At 49.4% G+C, this 24,351-nt stretch overlaps 1 protein-coding gene across 7 annotated transcripts in view; it reads right to left on the bottom strand.

Moving 5' to 3' along the window:
* Positions 1-24,351, bottom strand: part of LOC135900084 (puratrophin-1-like) — a 716,878-nt gene that overhangs the window by 69,328 nt on the left and 623,199 nt on the right. For 6 of the 7 annotated variants that reach the window (XM_070530832.1, XM_070530837.1, XM_070530833.1 and 3 more), the window contains one exon: positions 5,695-5,913. The exons of the other annotated variant lie outside the window; for it this stretch is intronic. In XM_070530832.1, the coding sequence (XP_070386933.1) occupies positions 5,695-5,913 (219 nt within the window). The remainder of the gene's footprint in view (positions 1-5,694; positions 5,914-24,351) is intronic. 7 annotated transcript variants of the gene reach the window in all.

Raw genomic sequence — 24,351 nt, 5'->3', positions numbered from 1 at the left:
CCGGTCCAGACTCCAGCCATATGCAGCCCCGGCTGCAGGCGCTCAAAGCCAGGAATGACCGCAGTACGGACAGCCGCTTGGCACGGCAGACTCGCGGCATGCAGCACGGCAACGAACTCAAGCTGACAAGCAATTAGAGGACATTCTCAGGATGCACGAACCACAGTCTACAAGCGCCCATTTACTGTTAACCGTATGTATATGTTAGGCTACAGCATATGAATCCGCATATGTCTTGTCGAAACTGGCCACTGGAGGCAAGGGAGCCGCGGAAGAATAAAGCTACAAACATTGTTTAAACCCAGCGCCCTGGTTTAATCGTCAGAATTTGCATATTTATCATCCAGTGGATGCTACTAACGCAATTAGGGCAGAGCCTGGATGAAGCAGGCATCCAAGATGCCCTTTAGCAGGGAAGAAGTTTGGGCGTATTGGTGGGATACATACAGACTGGGATACATAGCGCAAAAAATGACACAGGGACAAGCAGGAACACAGGACGAGCGCTAATCCAGGACGGCGGTCGTCCACAGGACGGCGCTCGCCCTGTGTTCCTGCTTGTCTCTGTGTCATTTTTTGCGCTATGTATCCCAGTCTGTATGTATCCAAGATGCCATCCATCCAATCATTCCAATTCCGAGCCGCCGTTCATTTCTATATTAGTGACGTTGTACAGTATACAGTGCATCGACGCAAGGCTTGAAAAGTTGAAATAGAAACAACGTGGTGCATATCTATATTTCTTTCCTTGTTTAAATGGAAAAAAAAAGGGGCAGAGAGGCGCGCCCACATTTTTGAGGCCGGGCAAGATGTTTCATCCCAAACATACTCATCCCTCACCCTTAGATAGTTACCAACGAGCTGCACTTGTATACCAACCCCCCCCCTTTTTTTTTTTCTTTAGAGCGAAGCTGTATACCTCTACCGTCCTAGGAAATTTTCGTGTCGTTGGCGTGGTAAGCAAAAAACTCCCCATATGTGGGCCGATCCCGGAGATAGTTCAATGCCGGGCCGACCCGCGTCGGAGGTGCAGTTCGCCATTATGAGGCCCACATACACAGCTTCGCTGGTCATCATTCTTCACAGAGTGGAAAGGCACTGAGTTTTTCTACACGCCCAGAGATGTAAACAACCCATTTACAAGAGACTATCTTCAAACTTTAATCTACAGCCCTGCTTACTGCGACAAGCATTCAAGCGCCATTGCATGTATCATGGCCGCATTTCACTGTTACCACAATATAGCCTGCTCTTTTAATAAAATATCAATACATGGTTGACGTGGGGCTTTCAACAGTTGAAGATACGCTTGTCCGGTTCTTCCTTCACCCCAGAACCCCCATATGCCGAGTATACAAGGAAGAGTGCACTCAAGAACTTGAACGCAACCCAGCAGTCATCTGCGCGGAGTGTCCTCGGTGGCGGTCATTGGAATGAAAGCCAAGAAGTCTTCTTAGAACGTAAGACGCATAACGAGCTCATTAAACTCGTCATCAGCAACAGTCCAACAACTGCAGACATCCTAATGAAGCCATACTTGCACGCACCTCATAGGCAGAAGTGGCACAGAGACCTTGACCAATGTTCCCATGGGAAAAAAAAAGAAAAAGCAGACACACAGAAGTGCACGTTTGTGGCGCACTGATGACCTCTGTTACAAAAAGTGGAACAGTGTGGTATACGATGATATCCGTGTGACACAACACGACAGCCGCAGGCGGCAAGAAAACTTCGATAGAGTGTACAAAACGTGACGCACTTATACGCTTCAAGTTTCTCACGCTGGCCGCAGTAAGATGGCGCTCATGTTCTACCAAGGATTCGGAGGCGCAATGACGAGTAACGTAATACATTGATAACATACTATAACGCAAATACAAGGCCGCGTGGTTTTCAGTACTGTCAGAGAATCGTAATGAGCCAATTGATTGATGGGGTTTAATTCGTGTAACTGCCCTAAGCAACACAGTGGCTACGAGAAAACGCGGTTATGGAAGCCTAGGGAATTAATTTTGACCGCATGAGGTTTTTGCATTCTGTGCTCTTTTAAATGGGGCCAGGAATCGAACGCGCGATATCGTATTCAGGAGCACAACGCCGCAGCCACCGAGCAACCGCATACAGGTGCCAGATGAGCCACGGAAGCTGAACTGAGACTACATCTCTCAACTTTATGCCACGAGCCCAAATTTGCAGAAATTAAACATTTTATTGGAGATTATGTGCAAACTACAGACGCTCATCTTCACAGCAGTCGTGTTCTGCTGATCACGACTAAGTGGCATATGTTACAAAATCTCAGCTCCTTATCGCTAAACTATTCGGTTAATGTTTCGTGATCCGTCGAAAGCACGGAACGCAATATGCCAGAGGAAATACAGAAGCTGTTAGGTTTTGCGCGCGTCGCCTACGCCTCTCGATATCGAAACCTTGCCATAACATCTGGAATGGGAGAGATCTATAGACAAAGTTTCCTACTAAAATTAATAGAGGTAACTCGCGTTCCGATCGTCCAGCTTCCTTGTGAATGATGGTTAGTACTTGGATTCATCCGATCTTCCGTGTTTGTGGCTTCAGACGTTTTTGTGGCTTTATTTCGTTTATCTACCTTTACTGGCCTAAATAAACATGTGAACGCGCGTCTCCTTTCTAGGATGGTCGTGCTTGCCCATGGCTGTCCGCGATGTTGAGCGTATACGCTTCCCACGAGCTGTACCTTGGAGTTACATAATCTGCGGCAGGTGCAAAGTGTAAGGGCGAGCCAAGATAGCTGGTGGATTCACGTGCGCTGTGTCCCCTCGCGCCCAGTGTTGGAAGTGGCGTAATCTCAACTTCACGAGATGCGGTGAAGAAAGCGGTAGCAAGGAGCGTTCGCTTCCTGCTGCCGGCGCTCTTCATCACGCCAGCGTTATGACAGCGAGTGTTTGTGGTCAACGAGCGAGATGTGTTCATGTTCCTGTGCGCGCGTGACATTATGTTTGTTCATTTAATTATGAAGTCAATGTTTATTGCAATTTATCACATAATGCAATGTGACATTGCAATTTATTTGCAAAGCACAATACTGTTTGAAGCCAGAAGGACAAAGTTTAGGCAAATCTATGTATTGACCATCATTTCCACGCTCTCTCAAATACCGTGTTTGCAGCGCCCATAGACGCTAGCCCCAAAGTTCCTTCTAGTAATTTTTTTTGTTGGAAACTCCATGCAGTAAAAGCTCCATGCGCCTACATATTTCGCTGAATGCATAGCTGCATGTCGTATATGGACATCTGGGCGATATGAGATAGCTGTTGCACTGCATACGTAGCGCACGCAATGGTGCTGCGCGCGCGTGACTGCGAGAGCTACCTTATGCCCAGTGTGCATGCGCAGAACGCAGCAAGAACGGAACATCATGCCTGCAGGCCAGTGTACGCACGTATCCGATTCTTGCGCGCCTACGTATAGGGGGGGGGGGGGGGGGGGGCATCATGGGTCCTCATAAAACGGTTTCATCGTTATCTTCCAGGTGACGCAACAGGTTTACGCACGTGGCCACTACCGTGTATCCCCCTCTAGTGCGCAACGAGCCGTCGCGTTACAGGAAGGACTTGTGTGCAACCTAAACGGCGTCGTGAATGCAGTATACGACAACTCTCTATTGACAGCACACGGAAACGTTACAGTGATAGATGCGGCACCAGTCGTCGACAACAATTGCTCACAATCAAGCACGTGGAGACATCACGGATGAGGTCGCTCTCTCTCATGACATGCAATTTCTTGCACTAAGATTTTCTCACTCAGTTGTGACACAACCAAATCGGCTATCAAGAAATAAGGAAAAGACACGGAAGCAGTGCGTATAAATTCCAGTGACATTTCGAGGACAAGCGATCGGTGTGACTTCCCAGGTGGGTTAGTTTCGAATGCTAGTCTGTACCGCGATAGAGTTGCCGAATGCATACGCTTGCAATGCATAGTGTCATCCAGCGTCCTTGGTGCCCGTCGTGAGCGCACAATATCAAGCCATTGAGGATCTTACAACAAGGTGTCTAGATTCTACACGACATCAAAGTCCCCGGCACTTTTGACGAATAATGACGCAAGCACAATATACATTTTTTCATGCATGATGGCCGCGTTAGGAGCGCCGTGCATTTTAGAGTGATACACGATCATTTTCGAATTTGGCTACCATAGGTAGGCTTTTCTCACCTAAATTCAGACACCTCAGTACTGATACAAGGTCCTCGAATTAATTACACAAAGTTTAATTACACCTGTAGACGGGAATCTGTTGACCGTTCACTGACGCATGGCGGAGCGAACAGGCTAATGCGATGAAATTTTGTGTGCACCGCCACGAACAGCGTCTCTATATAGATAAATACTTCTTCGTGCGAGTGTAAGATATTTGGTGCGCTTCTTTCAATAAGTAAGATAAATTAGCCTTCACGTTTTCATGGTACCTTCACACATGCTTCCAATATACAGTCTGTAAAAGGACAGTAATTGCGCAAGCGGGCTTTCCCCCACAATGCCCCTCATTGTGGTGAAGCCAGCTTTAACAAATCCTTAGGCTACACATCTGTGGATACTGTCAGAACTGCTTCGGTACTCGCGCATGCGTAGGCTATCCTATATGTAAAATCAAATCACGGGGTTTCCCAGTTTCAAAGCAGTATCTCATCATTATATGTTTATTACGTTACGTACAGACAATGTGACAACAATGAAACCAAAACGAGATAAAAATTGGGCCTTCTACGACGTCACTCACAGGATTGAAATTTATTTTATAAGGCAGCGTTCTTTTGTACTACTACAGTCTACGCAACCTACTATGAACAAAAATGTCATGCTCTTTTATGTCCTCGTGATGCCAATAAAAAGCGTGCAATTTCATTGCTGACAAATAGGTGCCCTTCCATTTCGCCGTGAGAAAGAAAATGATAGCGTGAACAACCTTAACATGAAGAGGGAAGGATGAACGTCACGCGATGTCAAATCCTTCCTCGCCTTCCCACGTCTATTTTTTCACCATACAACGCTACAAACTGTTGCGCAGATGACCCATTTTCACACTTTCAACCAACTTTCAACGCAATTCAATAGGTGAGCATAACCAATCCCTTCTATTTATTTTCTGAGCGCTTTCACCACCAATCTAAGCTAAACACACGGAATCACAATAAATCGCCGATAAAAAAAATTTGGGTTTTACGCGCCGAAACCACGATCTGATTATGAGACACGCCGTATTGGGGGTCTCCGGAAATTTGGATCACCTGGAGTTCTTTAACGTGCGCCTAAATCGAAGTACACGGGTGTTTTCGCATTTCGCCCCCATCGAAATGCGGCCGCCGGGGCCGGGATACAATCCCGCAACCTCGTGCTTATGGATCGCCGACAAGAGACGTCTATAGGAAAGACAAAAAAAAAAAGCGCCGGGTACTACTAAACAGGGTTTAGAACACTATCGTCGCAAATCTCAGTGCTGTTATTAGTCCTCGCCAGCAACGTCTCTGAGGAAAGCAAGTTTAATAACTCGGCGAATTGAGTGACTGTGACGCGAGAGCGTTTTGAAAGCTTGAATGACCAAAGTCGTCGCAGAGATTGGACTCATGAAAACTGCGCGGCAACGTCAAACAACAATGGCATCAGGGCGTCAGCTGAGGTCGCGACTGACAACCACAGAGCGGTACGTACGGAGGCCGTCGAGTCTTCATCGATCTGCTCGCTGTCTTCCGCATCGCCGCTGGACTCGACTGCGGTGCTACACGGCGTTAATTGAGTGGCAGCAGGCTCGCAGCAGACATCAGCGTCGGCACTGTCTTGCGGCGACTCCTCTTGCCTATTAGAGCAGCCCAGAACATCGCAGCACCGAGATACTCCCCTCCTCTTGAGCGCCGCTACAACCGGTGTCGGCTGCACCGCACAGCGCGGCAACACTATGTGTTAGCCCGAATCATACAACTAAACGCACAAGATCGAAACCGCAGCTACTCCTGGAGCCGACGTGATTAAAGTGATGTTAATGTGCTAGTGGCGACTAATTTCACGTTGTTTGTTTGTGAAGACGTTTCGGTAGACAGCTGAAAGTGAAAGTCGCAATGCATGCACTACCCAAAGTGGCATCGCTTGAATGCACTGGTTTCTGCGGTTAACAGGAAATTGGCAAAGGGCCCAAAACATTTTGTCGCAGGTCTAGTAGTACAAGGCGCCCACGACAGAAGTCTTATACTTCAGTATTTCTTCGTTCTCTAAGTGTTAGTCAAGTCCGACTTGGATTTGAAAAGTGCTGCCGCGGGCACGAAGTGACGTTTAATTTGGAGTTTTTCACGCGGGGACATAGAATGAAAAAGGAAAAAAAATAGAAAACCGTACTAAGAACGCTACACACACAACAATCGAAACGGTAAATGTAGTACAATATCCAAGTTCACTATGCGGCTGCTACGCGACGCTGGGCCTCCTCCTCATTGCGGCAGGGCGGGTAGGGTGAGGGGTGCGCCCAAATGCCCAGCCTGCCAGGTGGAGCGGCGCGCCAGACACCGCGGCATCGATCCATGGCTTCCCATCGTCCGCGGCTCTGGGCGAAGGTCACTGCAGCCACGGGCTGACTCATCCGTGACAAAAGGACGTCGCACAGCCTTCTCTCTCAACCAAGCAGACAGACCTGCCGAACGCGCCCCCGCTGCGCAGAGCTACGCGCCACGCCCAATAGGGGACACGGTTAAGGCACGGAATGGACCCGGTTGGGAGGAAATGTCTGCCTTCCTGTCCTCTCTCTATCTCTTTACTTCGCTCTACACCTCGCATAGATGGCCGGTGCTCAATATCCTGAAATGACTGACGATAACGTTCATTTGCTTCCTTCCGTCATTCATTCCTTCTTTTTGACAAGTTACGTCAACAGAATTGCAAAGGCGAGGGATTAAATAAGTACTGAAGCCAACAGGGGTGGCTAGAAACTGCCACTCATCTAGGAAGCGGTCCGGATAGTCGGCTACAACAATAATGAAGCATCGCGAAGATTAAGCCTTCATACTGGAATATTGTTTAAATAGTCAGCTTCTGTGAAGAAAAAGGCAGAAACGTATTCGACAAGTGCGTCTCACTGCCTTCACTAAGCCGAAAACCGTCGAAATACAAACGCGTACGTCGGCACAAAAGATATGCTGATGTGTATTTTCTACAGTTGGACGAGCAACCGATGTCTTTGGTATATTTTTCGCTATTTAATAATGAATCAGAACCATCTTGTAATGAAATCCAGCGTGTCCCTTACAAAGCCGCGTACATATAGCTTGAGCAAATAAGCCGCAAGAAGGAACCAAGACGGGGAAACGCGTCTTATTCGCTAACTTGTTCGGGCAAAACCGATTTGAAAACCCGTACCACGTTGTCACTTTATGGTAAAACGTGAGCCGGCGGAAAGTAGCGAAAATAAGCGCAATATTTCATGCTTCCTCCCCAATCTTGCATCAAAGTTTACTGCGCAGTGCCTTCACTAGTTTAACAGGAAACATACCAACTGCGCTTTCGAACATCCCTCGCTCCTAACAGAGAGATGAATGACACGAAATATTTCCTCTATAGTCTCACGTTTACAGTGACAAAGCATGTACATTCAAATCAACCAAGCAGCGAGCGCGCCACTTAAAAATCCCAGCAAAGCAAAACAGGCTCATTCTAGATTTACAGGTTAATCCGCAGGGACACCGCGCAATGTATCTATAGTTGAGTACACATGGCATAGATTACAACAAAGGATCAGTAGAGTGGGCTGCTAAGCCGTAGTAGTAACGAATGACGTTGCTAGTGTTGGTGCAGCTCGTCCGATAGAAAGGCAGGTGCAAACCGCTTGTTACGACGCAACGCACCCGAACATATAAGCTGCGGTCGTCATCCCGAGGGGCGGCGTGCGTAGCAGCTGCATGGGGTAACCGCCGTCGCGCGCCGTCAACAATGGCGTTCGCTTGCGTGCGCGCGCGCCGCCGCCGCCGTACTCCCCCCGAGGTTTGGGCCGAGCACACCCTGCCCCCTCACCCAGCCAGCTGCCGCCATGGAGTCGCGCGCTCCAGACCCTGTGGGACACCATCTGTCCAACAGCACGAACAAAGTGGCCCCAAGCTCCTATCAACGCCGCGGCACGTCTACACTGAAACCAATTACCATTGAGATAGAAGCAACAACGCTAATCTCATCGCTGAGATCAGCGCCAAGAAACAACAGGGAGACAACGTCGGCTTCCATAATTACATAGCTTCAAAAATGTTCACTGCCAAATCCAAACACGCTTAAAACTTCTCTCACTGGCAATCTCGAATGAAAGCTCAGATCAGACGATGACCAAGTTGATGAAAGAGAAAACTGTCGTCCATCCGAATATAGCATGAAGATACACACCGCGCGGATTTCTGAGAAAGAAACGCGTCCATGGTCTTGGTGCTAGTCGAGTGGATGACAATTTCGCTTTCATGAATCCTCCTTCACTTTGCGGTCTTCCGCAGAACTGCTTTGCCAGATGAGAAAGCCAGTTAGGTCTGCTCACTACAACTAACCCATAACATTTTAAACAAAATTCCCAACTCTAATTTCCCTCCCAGCGAAGGCGCATCACCTAGTGGCAATGCTTTCTGGCATTCTGGTCAGCTTTTTCGACTGAATATGAGCGGTCAAACTGTAGAGGAAGGCTACACATCTGGAAGCCGCACATAACGAAAACGTTGTAACTGCCCTTGCTTCACATCTTATTTGTTGTGTTGAGCTTGAGACTTACATAACACACTACGATGTACTACAGAGTTCTGTAGGGACGGGGACACATGTGCGTGCTGCGACCGGATTCGAGTGTGCGTAATCTCGTTCTTGTTTTTCCAAACGCAATAACACAACGTTGAGAAGTCAGAACTGCTAGGAAGACGGTTCAAAAAATAATTCATAAGCAGAACTGAATACATAGCTGTAACTGGGAAACCCGACGCAACATTGACAAAAGAAGAGAGTCGAAGAAAAAAAAAAAGACAGGACACACGGGACAGAAAGAAAAATAAAACGATTCCTTTTACTTATTTCCAGTGCCGAGACGTTGTGAAAGGCCAGCCAGCACAATCTTGCTGCGGCGGTCTCGTACAGATCCTTTTATAATGCTTTAAACACAAACATAGGCAACAAACGCACTATACGTTTAGGAATGCAAATACGACACCTCACCAGCAGCTCGATTCGTCGAAAAGCAACGCGAATACGTTTATGGCCCATAGTACAGCCGTATCGGTACACAGTGGCAGCAGAACGCACGAAAAAGCTACGCACGCTTCTGACTCTGATGGTGAAAAGATGGCAAACAAAAAGAGTGATTGGTAGCGCGGGATGTGAACGGGGCATTTAAAGAAAAGCGAAGGAAGATGGGCGCTTGGCAGGCGGTATATTTTTAGCAGGAAGACGCGACGACGGCGGCGACGAAGTGCCGTCACGAGCGCTGCCGGAAGAGCCTGGGAGCAACCCGCGACACGGCGTCACATCCGGTTCCAGAGAGACCAACTCCGTTCTCGGAATTCAGATGAAGGCGACAGGAAGCACAGCTGCGGCGGGACCAACTCACGGCGAAGGGCAGGCAGCAGCAGGTCCAGCGGAGCATGAAACACCGGCACGCGGCTGCTCGGTCCGGGCGGGGCTGCCGACTCGGTCTGCGGGGGCGCGCGCTCGGGTGCCGCCCTTTGGCCCTAAGTCATGCCGAGGCGGCGGGGAGTCTCCTCCGCCGGCGCGCTTTCCCCGAACAGAGCCGGGCCGAAGGCGCCCAAGGCCGCAACTTACGCGGCTGCGACGGTGCCCCGGACGACCGGCAGGACCGACCGCTGCATGGCCCGCACGAGGAGTCGACGCGGTCTCGCACGCACACACACACACGCACGCACGCACGCGTACGCGCGCAAGGAACCCCCCCAACTGCCGTTACACTGAACGAAGGCTCATTTTCCTAGGCACATTTTCGAGGTGAGTACGCACTGGGCAAGCATTCTTTTTTCCAAAGTGATGCCTGAAGAAAGCATCGCGGCACTGGACGCGTTAAAAGAACAAAAAAGAAACTAGTGAAAAGTCACGATAACGTCCATGGAGCCGAAGCAGTCAATACCCAAATGGAGAAAATTGTTAGCGGTCGTCGCGACCAAATTGACATTGACTGGTCTAGGCTAGTCGTTTCTGATCACAATCCTAGCTACCAAGTGCCAACCCGCGTCCGCTGAGAGTGGATGAATAACGCACAGGACCTGCAGCTACAGGAAGCGGCACAATCAATCCGTGAGCAGAGTTCATACGTTGCTAATGCCGTGTAAACACAACCGTCAAAGAATCCCCCTCCCCCCCCCCCTCCCACATACACCGTCTTTGACTTTTTTTCTTCCTTAAGAACACGAGGGCGTCATGCCTAAAAGCATAATCTTCCGTACTTCTCTCTCTCCAAACGAGATGACCTGAGTCCCAGATAAAGTATACGTGTACGGTGTGCGTGACTTCTTTAGGCATCTTTATATATCCAGCCCCCAATTTAGCAGTGTCAAAACATTTGCAATATCCGCGAATGTACTAAATGAAATGCGTTACGCGAAGCTGTTGCCTATTTAATTTTTCGTAATCTAATTGTGTGAACCGCCTTAGATGCAAACGCAGCTGCTGCCCACTCCAAGGGGCCTGCACATAGAGACCTCCCGCATACGATGCAATGTGTCGACATTTCAGGGTCCGTGGCAAACCGCGCGCACAGAGCAACATCGCGTTCGCCCGGTTCGCGTACCTTGCCGCCGCGTATGGAGCGCACTCCCCTCGAGGGGTCAGCCGGCTCGGGAGAGCCACGGCGGGTCATGAATGCAGCCCGCGGGGTCAGGCCCACGAGCCCCGCGGGCAGATCGGACAGAGACTGGCGCTGCTCCGCCGCCGATGCATACCCAGCGGGGCTCTCGCCACCGAGTAATTGCTATTCCGGAGCCAATACGGATGGCCCACTACCCGCGCATAAGGAGGATTCCAGGGGCGCAGACTGCCCCAGACCGCTTTCACTGGGCGGCCAGCCCTCGAGACGGGCATCAATCTCGCCCGTCTCTCAGCAGGCCGCCGCCAGCGATCGGCAGTGCCGGAGGCGAAGAAACACCAACGCGCCGAAGGAGAAGGCGCCCAATCAGGTTCGCCGTCACAGAGGTCAATGGCGGCCCCGCCGATCACGAAGCGCCGCTACCGACGCTATGCCAGCGGCTTCGACCCGTACTTTTTTCCCATGTTTACGGCCGCCGGAGACGAAAAGGCGAGCTCTTGTTTCTCCGCGATCCTCACGTAAACTTGCGCCCACGTGAAAGACCCTCCCCCCCCATCCACCCCTCCTTCAGTACTCGCAAGGTGTTTCACATAACTTGAACCAAGGAGGAGGAGATTTTAATAAAGAGAAAGGAGGAGAGGTCGGCCTGGAGAGCGTGTCTCTAGCCTGCTACTCATCACTGGGGAAAGGGGAAGTGGGAAATACAGGGAAAGGTAGGCGGCTGGTGATTATGTTATGGTACAATGAGCTACTATATACTCGTCCAATACGCGGATGCGCGCTGTAGACACAATACGCGCAAGGGTAATCTTGTCCACACAAAAAGTTATCGCGCTTTCACACTGTCTGCACGTCTCACTGGGTCCAGAGGCGATCATCTAAAACACTTTCACGTAGAAAGTTCAAGAGTGACTTTACGGCACGTTGGGCATGGTCAACTCTTCTCCACGCGCCTAAAATCTTCAGAAAAGGGGCGGGAGTCCAAGCAACCAACACTAGACTTCGGTGTTCTTCGCTCGGCCGCATATTGAGGGCACACGCAAAGTACGTGAGCTATTGTCTCGGTAGTGTGACAGACGCTAGAGTCAGGGTCCCGTGCTTGCCTAATCTTGTAGAGGTATCGGTGAGTGTACGCCACACCAAGCCGTAATCGATGTGTGAGTGTTTCCTGGCCTCTCCGCAACCGAAGTGGAAGCCGGAATCGCAAACCAGCGTCAAGTCTATGTAGGCGCTCTTGCTGATGTTCGGGATTGTCCCATTGTCGCGTCACAGAGGTTTTGATGGAGTTGAGGAGCAAGGCGTTGATGTCATACCGGGAAAAAATGAATTTGCATAATGTTCCCGTCAGTGTGCGCCTTTCCTGCTTCCGCGTCAGCCTGTTCATTTTCAGCCATACCACAATGGCTAGGAATCCACTGCAGCACCATGGTATGCCTGGATTGAGACACCTCAGCAAGCAGAGGCATGATATCATAAACCAGATGACTATATGCGGTTCTGTGATTCATATAACTGCTGATGAGTTGCAGTGCTGGTTTTCAGTCCCCAGAACACTGTCCATTTCTCGAGGCTTTGTTGTAGTATGCAGCAGATTGCTCCTCGAACTCTGGTCAACTCAGCTGCTGTAGACGACGTTCTGTGTCCTATTTTGAACCGTTGTGCGATTCCCATTCCAGGTCTCGTGTAAGTTGCCGCGGAAGAGGTCTTTGTTACAGAACCATCCGCAAAAACGTGTTCGGTATATCCATACATGTAAGCAATGCAGGATAGCGCGAAATGCTCGAGCCCGGCTAGCAGCATTTTCGACTTCTTCGTTATTCCGGGGATTGAGAGTCTCACCGTTGGCTTTGCCATCGTCCAGAGTGGAACTTCTAGTATGTGATGCGGTTCGAAATCCAACAATAAGCCTTGCATGCTGCGACAGCACGGCTTCTGAGTAGGCGGCGACAGGCCGTTTGCTTGTGACGTCCGTCAGTGGATGATTCCTATGTCTGGTCAGTAGCCTTAGATGCACTCGCAATGGCTCATGTTGCAGATAAACTCGAACTGGACACGCGCGTGCCTCTGCAATAATGCCCCAAGTAGACGCACATCGTGGTAGTCCTAGGCAAATTCTCAGTGCGCGAGCCTGAGCACTTTCAACAGTGCATAGCAGTTGTACAACGTCACTACGCTCATGCGCTGTCGTACTGTAGCGCTCTCAACCGCGCTTCGTGAAAAATAACCGTGCGCGCAGACTGTGGCGAAATGAGCGGCCGTGACTCTATAGGCATCGGCTTCACAGTGTGTCAGCATCTTTAGCAGTGGCAGACGGAAAGGAAGCGCCATCGTCTCAGATAATCGATAGGCTCGACGCACGGTTGAGAGCGCTGCAATAGGATAGCGCACGAGCGCAGTCACGTGGTTTTATCTCATATTTCGCGGGCTTTCGTTAAACGCCGAAAAAAATCACCGCACAGCATATACAGGCGCGGCCACTGCTAGAGGGAACACGGGAGCCCGAGGCATGCTACTCGGAATGCGCCACCACCGGCGCCTCATAAAGTCTTGCGACACAGCCGCAATCAAATTGATTGGCGAAAAGCCCGGCGAGTCGTCTGCTTGCCGAGTCTCCGCGGAGTGCTGCCACAGGTTCCCGTGTTCTCGCTAGCAGTGATCGCCGCGCCTGTACGTTCCTACAAACAATTGGATCGGTCGTTTCTGAATCCCATCTACAATGCAACGAAACGCACTTGGCCCTAAAGTGAATATTAAAGATATTGCGCAATTCGTCTTAGCCAATTCAGCGGAATATAAAAAAATACCTCTAAGGAGCGCCACATGACGGCAAACCATATGCCTTTGGTTTAATTGAGCTGCGGTTAACAACTTTTTAAAATCCTTGGTTCAAGTTACATGAAACACCCTGTATACCATTACGCGCAACTAACCGGCGCCACTGCACAGACCGCCGTTGTGTGCACATTGAGCGCGAAATGTGTCGGAGTACTGCCGAAAGAACACAGTTCACCAAAACGAACTATTTATAAACAAAAGTGCTGACGATATAAACGCCGTTTTGTATAGCTTGCGTCGAAGAAGCTATCTGGGGCTAGACAATTCACCTGGCAATTTAGAAGAAAAAAAAACTGAGCTATAGGACACAAAACCAAAAGACGACGGATAAACAGTGCGTGAGGACAACGCGCCACAATATTATTATTATTATTTTAATGTCGTTGTCATTGCAGCTGCTCTTACTCATAACTGCACTTCCCTTTTTCACACGCATTTAATCCATTTCAAAACTGCAGTTTGTGGCACCATGCTGCTGAGCACCGTGTGAACGCGGACTCGACTTACTGCAGGCACTACAGCCATGGCCCGATGGGCGGAATGCAAAAATTACCGTGTACTGATATGTCGATGCAGTAAAGAAATAACAGCAATAGGAAAGTCAACGCCCACGTATAGAGCTTTGTAGCTTTCATAGCCTCAGTATAGCTCTATTCTCGCGTTATATCAGCACAACAAGCACACAGTGCAGTCTCAATCGCTGCTTTCGTCGTCATTGCCGCATCTCAAGCTTGCCTCATAATTACCAAATCTAAAACCACTCGTGTACCACAATTTGGGCGGTCGTTAAAGAACCCCAGGTGATCAAAACTAGTCCGGAGTTTGTCCGAAACGCCCTCCCGTGCCTCTACTTAGGTGTCCCTCGGAGCCCAATGTGCTGCTCCTTGACATTAAACACCCCAATTTAACTTTGACGGTCATTAAGTGAAAGATCTGAGCCTGGTACACGGCTGGCAAGTAACGTGTATCTTAAATCTCAATGACAGTGCACAAGATTTTCCTTGCCAGAAATGCAAACAGAGTCCACCTAAACCTTTCAGTGCAGGTTAACTCAGTGTATGCTGACATTTCAAGCATTTTAACTGTGTAAAAGCGTAACACTTACTCTTTTTAACAGCGCAGCGACCCCCTTCCATTCGCGAAATCCACTGACGAACGTCAACGGTTAATGCAGGTGGAATACTGTATTCAATCTGCGTTAAACACCACATCGTAGCCGCAAGCGAGTAGGCCATCTTGGCCTGTGTCAAATGCAAGTGGCCTCCAGGAGACTGATATTGCAGTGCGAAATATGTAGCGTTCTTCTTATTTTGCTCTTTGTGCGAGCAAACACGGTGCAAGCAGTGTACGCCATGTGCACCGAAGAGCCAAACGAGAGGCATTTTCGTTTATTCGACGAAGGCTGCCACGGCAGACTCGCAAGACACGTACACGGCCTCCCCTCCCCAGGCATTGGCATCAGCGGTAGAGGCACAGACGTCTGGCAGCCGAACGATCTCGGCGATCCGCGACGAGCGTCTACGAGGAAGCCCCGCCCGCGCATTACCATGGCTGCGGGGAGATTACGAGAGCGTGGCATAATGCAGCCAGCGTCATCCTTGAGGAGACACGCGCGTCGTTTTTCTTCCCTAGCGCAACGCGTTTTACGCGAGTCTCTTCGAAAGAAAAAGGGGGGAAAAATATCGCGCGCTCGCTGAGAATGGACGTTGACATGCAATTAAAAACACGGCATCGAGCTGCCCTCCCCCTTTGTTAATTACGCCGGACCACACCTCGCGATGCAGCGTTTGCGCAAGCGAAAACCGTGACAGACGCCGTGTTTCGCCCGAGCTCCTTTCGACGTCTACATTATACTCTCCACCGTGGCTGCAGATACGCTTCTCTTGTTTCTGCCTGGTAAGGTAAGGTCATTGCATAATGCAAGGAACGTGCGAAGCGCACCGACCAGAGCGCCGGTCGCGACGCCGCGCACGGGGAGGTGGAGTCGCCGAACGCATCTTGGGGCCCGCGAAAAGCGAGCGGTACCATAATAACAGCAACGGCCCCAGGAATGGAGGAGGAGGAGGAGGAGCGAAGCGCAGGCCGCCGGAGGCGCACGTTCTACCCGTGCCGCAGAGACGAGCTGAGAGATTACGCATTCGAGCCGTTTTGGAATTGGTCCAGGGTTGAGAAAACTCCCGCAGAGACCCCCCGCTCGCAGCGCGGCATGGATGTCCGCGGGCCTCGTGACAAGCATAGCTGCGGCCATGTTGGAGAAGAGTTTCAAATTAAGGAAGCGTCCGTGCAACGCTCGCGCTTTGGATGCGCGCAGTGCCCTTGGCACGGCAGCTGTCACACACGGGCCGGCTGGCCGCCGGCGCGGCGAGCGTACTTTTGTTGTGAGTTTATATCCCGCGCCATCAAAAAGGCACGCCAGGGACCCGGAATGCCTCGGCAGTTTTAGTTTTTTCTTCTCTCTCTTCCCGCTCGCGTGTCACGACCCGGTTATCCGGCGGACAACGCGCTCAACTGTCCAGAACGTTCGGAGAGATCAAAGCGGCCTCGAATGCATCAACAGCCGTTCAGCGTCGTATATATAAAAAAAAAAAAAAGCGAAGACGAAGTTGCGCGGGATGAGTCAAACATTATCAGCGCGCGCCGCACAAGACGTGCGTGCAACTCTGCCCCCACAGCGCGCGTGAAGACGCGCACCAGAGGTCAGTGAGAGCTGCAAAGGGATTTACCTGAAATGACACTTTTCTCAACAAAATGACATCACTGTTGCGAGTGATGACAACTATTTTGAAAGCGTCGCTGGCAACTTCTTGCCGTCAGTTCTCGGCTCGATGAGGAAGGAACACGCGATAGCCAAAACGCATGAGCTCCAGAGCGCAGTTTACATGGTGGCGAAAGCTCTTGCGACAATTAGGTGACGCAAATGCAACTGCGGAGAAAAAGGAAGTACTGACAATGACGGACAAAACGGCGCTGTGCTGGCCATCTGGCATGGCAACAGTCGCGTGCTGTTCCCTCGGAGAGACGCGTCCCACGACAATAATCGCGCCATAGACGTTACAGCGACAATCCCCAGGGCATACGCTTGTAACCTAGTCCTTGCACAATAGCTCTGCCAGATAAACCAAATGACGCGCATTTTCCTACCGAAGCGCATGAAATGTGCTGATGTAATCACCGGCCTTCCCATGTCGCTCGATGCGTTATAGAAAAAATGCCGACAGGATACAGGTCATTTATCGAAACAAAAGTATGCCTCGAGTGCCATTCGTGTCTGGTTCAACACATATCGTAACCAATGGTCAACGCCAGCGCAACAGATGATGAACACAACAAGGGAACTTTTCTTTTAAGACCTAGCAAAACGTCGCTGTACAAGAAAAACATGCCTGCCAGGAGTTTCCACTACAGTGGCATCAGCAATGATTTGCAATAAATCAAGAACAGGGCCCCCGAATGTATAGCGGCTAAAGACAGGAGTGAAGTACCGAAGAAAACGATTCCGTGCAGCGGCTATACATTTGGCACAGACGACGTATGACCGAATGTGTCGCATGCTGCTGGCACCTATACATACATATCACAAGCAACACGCGATGCAATTTCTGTTAACAAGTTTCGCCACGCTGCTCGCAACATACAAATAAAGAACAAATAAAAACTAAAAATAGTGAAAGAAAGAACGCTAGCCGTCTTCCATTTTCCCCCCTCTTTTTTCTCCGCTGGCCAACATAGGATACAACGCTTTCAACCGTTCAAAAAACGGAGCATCCATATATTTCATTCGCGATGAGATGTAATTGCCGCATGCGCTTCGCTCAAGGAAATAGTAAGGAACTCTGTATTTTAGTTATCATTAAAAGCAATGGAGGTCGGACGTTCGCCGAAGACGGATGTCCGCGAAGTTTTAGACGCGAACACGCGTACCGAACGGAATCGTCCTCCCAATATGAAGGCTGAAACAGCAAAAAACAGCGCAGGCATCAGCGCCGACACGCGACGCCATGTGTACATTCGTCCCTGTAAGAAATGACAAAGTGCAGTGAACTATAAATTCGCAACAGCCAAATAAATAAATAAATAAATACTGCCATAACATAACCATACGTACGTCACAGTCAATCGGCTGATTTCCTAGAAGTTCACTTGTTTTCGTCAGCACAAAGTTGCGCAAGCGATGTTAAAAACCGTTTGTGATCCCGCAGGCAATTTTAGAGTACAGTACGTCTTTCACCATTTCCATCTATGTGAATTTTTGAAATGGCTAAATATTTTTCTCCAGCTTCAATATGTGAGGAATTAATCTGCCTTGTTAAGTCAAACTCATTTGTGCAAAAACAATATTTGGTAACGCTGGCAACGGAATTAACGATAAACGCTGTTCGATACAACGCAGTTCGCTATAACGCTTTCTTTTTCAAATGAAAATGAGGAATATCTGCTTAATTATCGTAGTATTGATCACGAGAGCGACGGTCGGCCAGCTTTAGCGCGTGTAGTAATAATCACAAAATATGATCGAGATCCGAAAAGATAATACGAACTCCTCTGGGAGGTATGTAGGAACAGTAGAGTTGCAGTCAAGGACGAGAACAGGAGAATATAAAGGAGCAAACCGAGTAGCACAAACACCAAGTACTGGCTTCTGCCTGTTTGTGATTTGTTTCTGTTTGCAAAGAGAACCCTTCAGTAACCATACTTTCAACTGGGCATCTGAAGTACAATTACTGCACGCTAAACGCTAAGCTTTAAATCAAAGGGTGATAAATCTGGCCTGTTACAATGTTTTACCTCCGGCAGTTATATTTGATAGCTGTAAATTTTTTTGTTCGCTTTGATTTTGGTATCCAAAGCTTGGACCAACGCATGCACATGCCAGTTCTCGACGGTGCAATTGCTTTCACATTTTAATATCGCAAGAATAAAATGACGTACGATTCATTTTCTATCTTAATGACACTGATGTGGACCACTCAATTACACTTTACGCAAGAAACCCGATACAACGACGAGAACGTAAGGAACCAACAACGCGAGACGCCTATCGCGTCTTTCAGAGCCTATCACCAGTCATCGTAATTGCTTAAGTACACCGATGAAACACCACTGGCCGCGTTATGTTCTTTTTCCGGACTAATGAAATAACTTCACAACGATACTTGAGAATGTCAACTAATCATAACAAGTATAGCTGTTGGCAAAGGCAAATGACACCTGTGGAAATGCCAAATACTTTTCATTACCGCTCCGTAATGTTTAATAAAATAAGCCGGACTCGAAGCAACAAAAAACAAAGGTGTCTCAAACGCGGGCTACCAAACGTAATGGTGGGCACGGACGGCGATCAGAAAAGTTCCAAGTGAGGATGCCACTTATCAACAGCAAATGGTCGTGATGACTCGGTAACGTTGGACGAACAAGCAGCAACAAACGCTGTTAGACAACGCTTGCTGCTACTATACAACGTCTCACGAAGGCCCTACGCAAGTCAAAAAAGAAGCGCTCACCGTGGGGCTCGCCGGTGCCTCATCGTCGGATGACGTCTCGGAAGACATTTTGAGAATGGCGCTCTGCAGAATCGGTGCTATCCGCTTGGAGCTTGGAGGTTGAACGCAAGCAAGCCACCTTGGAAGGCACAACGTTGTTTGGGTACTCGAAATGCAAACAAACGATGAAGCGCACGCCGCGGCTATCACAGTGTAACGGACAGGTCTCCATTCATTGCAAGCGGTAAGTGCAGGCAGGAGCCGCAGGACGAAACGACCGCGCCGACCACGGAAACCCTCGCGCGAGAGGGAAAGTACCGCGAGACGCAAGATGCGACAGCACGCGACGCTCTCGCCATCTGGTGGTAGGTTGCACAACTACAGCAACTGCGTCGTCGTTTGGGCGGTTCGGGCAGGTTCGGGTCTTTTGAAACTGTTGGCGCCGTTCCACAGCTAACTGACGGACTCTCCGGATCAGTGCAGTTTTATGATAGAAGTTTCCTCAACTTGCGACCTTGGAATGGCAACACAAAGCCTAGAATAGTAGTGAATGATGTGCATTTTTGCCGGCACACGATCCGGTGAGCCTGCACATTTCGGCATTAGACGCGAAGTTTGTATGGTGCTCTGATGATGACCACCAATGCAAACGTCAAGATATTTCTTAACTACCAGTCAGATGTGCCGGCGCTGTGATAAAAGATATCGCCATATTCAACACAGCTTACCAGAAACACTTAGAAGAAAAAAAATGTGAGCGAGAACAAAGTGTGAAAAAAAAAAAAGGAAAACAGGGGGCGGGTGGGGGGTCTCCTGCAGTTATCTACATTTATCTATAACTTATCTACACCATAAAAGTACTACGTAAAAAGTTCTGGTGAATCTAAGACAAAGCAATGACCGATAAGCATTTTGTGAACCTGAACGCGCTGCGATTGGACCTGTCAAGTAAATGATGTTAGCATGGTGTAAGCAACAGGTAAATAAGCACTACGTGCGCTTATGTAACCCTTATAAACGGCAGGCCGTGTTTTCGCATACTCCTTAACTCGTCATCAAGGAGAACGAATGAATAATAAGGAGAATATCGTTAATAACTTATCTCTGGCTCTGCAAAGAAAGACAAATATTCGCGAGCTATCATAAGATTTCATAATACGAAAACATCGCAAAGGACGGGGCAAGAAAGGAGGGACATGACAAGGCGGTGATCCATCCTTGTCCCGACCTTTCCGCTGTCTTCACGTTACGAAGCCGTGTCAACAAGTTCATACGTTGTTGCCATCAAAAGATGTTAACAGATAAGTGAAGTAAATTTGTTGCGTCAAAGTGATAAGCACTCCATTTGAATGGTCACGCTGCGAAAATGTCTCCGGGATCGAATCCTCTATATTTTGCGCCTTGTGTCTGCCCGACTGCTTTTACATCGACATCTGGATCTTAACACGGACTGCAATAAGTCAGTGCAGGCGCAGGTCATCGTGACCACCACTAAACTGAAAGGGACATCATTGACTCCACGCACTTGACAGTCCAAAGACAGCAAACATATACTCAATGAAAACGAATGAAACGCAGAGAGAAGAGGGAAAAAAGATAATTAAATTGGCAGTGCACGAATTAACAAGTTACAAGAGCGAATCGGAGTTGAGAGAAAGGAATGCCTGTACCGAGTTTTAATACAACTCGAGCTATAAATGCACATATAAACCGGCGGTGAGCTTCTCTATGCGTTAGAGAATGTTTGCCCAATGGTACTATATCGCCAAGGTGAGCTGAATGCGCACGCCATCACTTAGCGAGCATAGTTAACCTGCGCCCCTGTTCATATATTACTCTATAAATATATGTAGACAGTAGACGTTATAATGGTGATGGCATTACGATTACTAATAAGTGACCCGCCGTGCAGTTTCTGAGTGATACAAATGGTCTTAACTGAATAAAATGCCTGGATGAGAACAGATCAATTGTTTCGCATGCAAATGATTCTCTACAAGAAAATGTTCAATGTCGAAGTAACGGACGCTTGCACGCGTGGGTTGAAGCCTATTTATATTCTTTATTTGGCGATAACGAAATACCATCCGAGTAGATTATTTATTAGCTAATACAGTCAGTGCTCGTAAATAACCGATAAGGTGCAGTAATTCTCAATATTCGGCGGCGCACATGAATCTTCCAAGTGATTATCACCACAGCATGGCGAGCCGCTGTTTGGACCGCACAATGTAACGCTTCGCCTAGGATCATCACAAAAACACGAAGAAAAAAATACCGACAGTTCTTTTTCCCGTTTCTTCAGCGCGCTCATCGCCGATTTCATCGACAGCCACCTCGCCTTCTAAGACGGGCACCAAGCGCACGTCGGCCTCTGTTGCGCACTCAAAAGGAGCACGCGCAGGTGAGGACACTGAGACACAAAGAAGGGTGAACGGCTCTTGGTGCGCCGCGCGAAGAGCCGATAACATTCCGAAGGGCATGGCGGCACACACGCGAGGACGCCGAACACAGCGATCAGATAATTCGCGACCCGACAGTCGCGCGAAGCGAAAAGGATAGAAAGCCGGATGCCGCCAAAGCTATCGCCAAGTTAGTGCAACGGATCGGTTTATCATACCGCTAGTTTCATCTCTACCGCTGTATGCGCAGCGAATGCCTGTAAGGGCTCGTAATGGTTACCGTGGGGCGGTAGCGATAAGCTAAAGCTTCCCGATGCGGACGACCGCAGTGGCTTGCGCAGAACGATTGGCTTGCGAAGCCACCTATATATGGCCTCGACCCGCACAAATGCACTCGCGCCCCCGCCGCTAACGCACTGCCTAGGCTTCTGCATTAACAGTCTGTAGTTTAAGGCCGTTTAATTCCCAAAGCTCGTGGAATTGACAAAAAGCGTCTTCCGGTATAGGTGAGCACGCGAACGCATACGCAGGTCGGAGAAATCTTCACCGGAGCACGAGGTGCGCGCGCGCATTACACGAAGCTGCGAAATTAGGGGTCACGCTTTTAGTGACGCCCGCAATGCGTTAAGTATTGAGGACTTTTAACTAAGAAGTATGACGAATGTTTACAAATGTTATTGAGGTGTTGGCTTAACAAGGAGTTGCGTGCAGGACTAAAAACTGCAACTTTTTGCAAACAGTCTAATGAAACGCGATCGCTAGACGCGGCATGCGGCAGCTTTCATAGCATTCATTGTGGTGGTACATACGCGACTCGGTAATGAGACATAGGCACGTAAACTGAGGCTGACTCGCGTCTTGCCGCCACGGCAGCTCGCAACGCCATCTTAACCGCACGCCATCGGGCGCCTGAAGATCGTTGAAGATAACGCGCCTGGTCGTTTCTAGTTCATTGTAGGATAATTATACACATCCAACGCCGCAATGCTCGTCGACGCGATAAAGAACAACCCATGCAAGGCCACTCGCGAGAACTGCCTCGGCGCGTGTTTACCCCAGATGGAATTTTCGGAAAGGCCGAACCGATGAACGCGGCGCCCGTTGCGTTAAGTGAATCACCCGATTCCCACGAAGCCTTGGGTAGTTAGTAAGGCATAGGCGCCTGCCCGTGCGAGCATTGGAAACGATTTCCTTGAGATTGCCGGATACGCAGTTAATACGGTGGGCAGTACACTGCTAAAAAAAAGTGAAGGAAAAGAAAGTACTGTAATCGCTTTCGTCCTCCTTTCCCTTCATGTACTGCTCGTGCAAGAGCAATGGAAGTGAGGTTTGCGGCATGCTTATGGGATATACAGCAGTAGTGTGGAGCTGTACCTACCGTGACCGTGATGTCTTTGGACAGTGATAACGAGGTCCCGTAGAAACGAAAATTGGATGACTAGTGACACGAGCAGATGCCACAAATCAACGCTTTCCGTCGACGCGACCACTGTCGTCTCCTTGCCGCTGCTGTTAAGCGTCAGCCTCTTCTTCCTCGCGGTGTAGAGATTCTTCGCTGCTGAATCCAAAAGCCGCGCGAGTTGCGTAGCTCGAGCACCACTTCTAGCAAATAAAAAATATTGTCTTGCTAGTTTATACACTCTCTGTTAACGCGATTTCTTTCGATAAATTGGTTTTAATGAGGGATACCCGACACACGCCGGAGGATAAAACGAAACCACAATTCAATCAGCACGACGAGACAGAATATTTCCTTATATACATTTAATAACAAAATGAAAATTGAAAGAAAATGGAGTCATTCGCGAGTACTGCATTTGAGCACCATCCTGTAGTCGCTCACTCGCGCCCCGATGCATGACAACGTCAAGGGTAACAACCACAGCGTCGACATCGCAAATTCTGCAGTCACCAGCTATCTCCTTATTCACTGGCGCCTCTCTCTATCAGGTTTTGAGTGCCTTTTTTACGCCTAGCTGAGGTGAGTCGTCGGACACCGAAAGTAAACCGTGGAGCCGAAAGGAGATAGTTCCCTTGCGCGCGACAAGTCTTTTAACACATGGCCAGTCATTACAAACAGGCCACTCTGTCAACGACAAAACTGCATGCTCGGCTGAGTCAAAAGCTCGGCGCCGATGCACGCCGCCGCCCTCGTGCGCCTCGTCCCCTCTCCGATACGCGCTCAAATGCGCCACTGTAGCGGCTCCCATGCAGTCGGCAATCAGCGCCGCCAGCGTGCGCAGGTTCTCGCGGGCCCGGCCAATTCCTGGTCATGACCTCAGAGGGTGACCTCCACCGCAAAATGGTCACGTGACGTCTCCCTTCCCGCGGTCCATCCTCTAATAACGTTCCCCCGTATGGGGGAAGGATAGCGAAGACTTTTGAACGGCGGTTGCAGGACATTCCCCGATGTGAGTCACATCCGGAATGTCAGATTTCTACCGATGCCGCTTCGCTTCTCGAAATAGCAGCTCAGCTCCTCCTCTTCCTCCCCCCTCCCCCCCCCCCATCCTTCGCCGCTCCACTTGCCACGCCAGGCACACACCCAGAAAAGCCCTCTCGCATCGTCACTCCAATAATTCCAAGCCCATGTACGTACAAGCCGCGGCGCCTGTGAACTAGGAAAGCGGAAAAAGAGGAGGAGGAGGAGTAAAACAAAACGAGTCCGTGGCGCGAGTGTAGCTACGGGCGCGGGATTGCTATGTATACGGGGTGGCGGCGTTTAACATATCTTCCTTCTTCGGCGGGCGATCAAGACGAATCGATTTAAACCGTATCAGGACAAGATCGAAGGGAATTCGCTTTCCTCTACAAGGAGAAATGACCTCGAAAA

Source organism: Dermacentor albipictus, chromosome 1, assembly GCF_038994185.2.
Source record: "Dermacentor albipictus isolate Rhodes 1998 colony chromosome 1, USDA_Dalb.pri_finalv2, whole genome shotgun sequence".
NCBI classification, from domain to species: Eukaryota; Metazoa; Arthropoda; class Arachnida; order Ixodida; family Ixodidae; genus Dermacentor; species Dermacentor albipictus.
The sequence above is the reverse complement of the archived record's forward strand: the minus strand, read 5'-3'. Positions and strand labels throughout refer to the sequence as shown.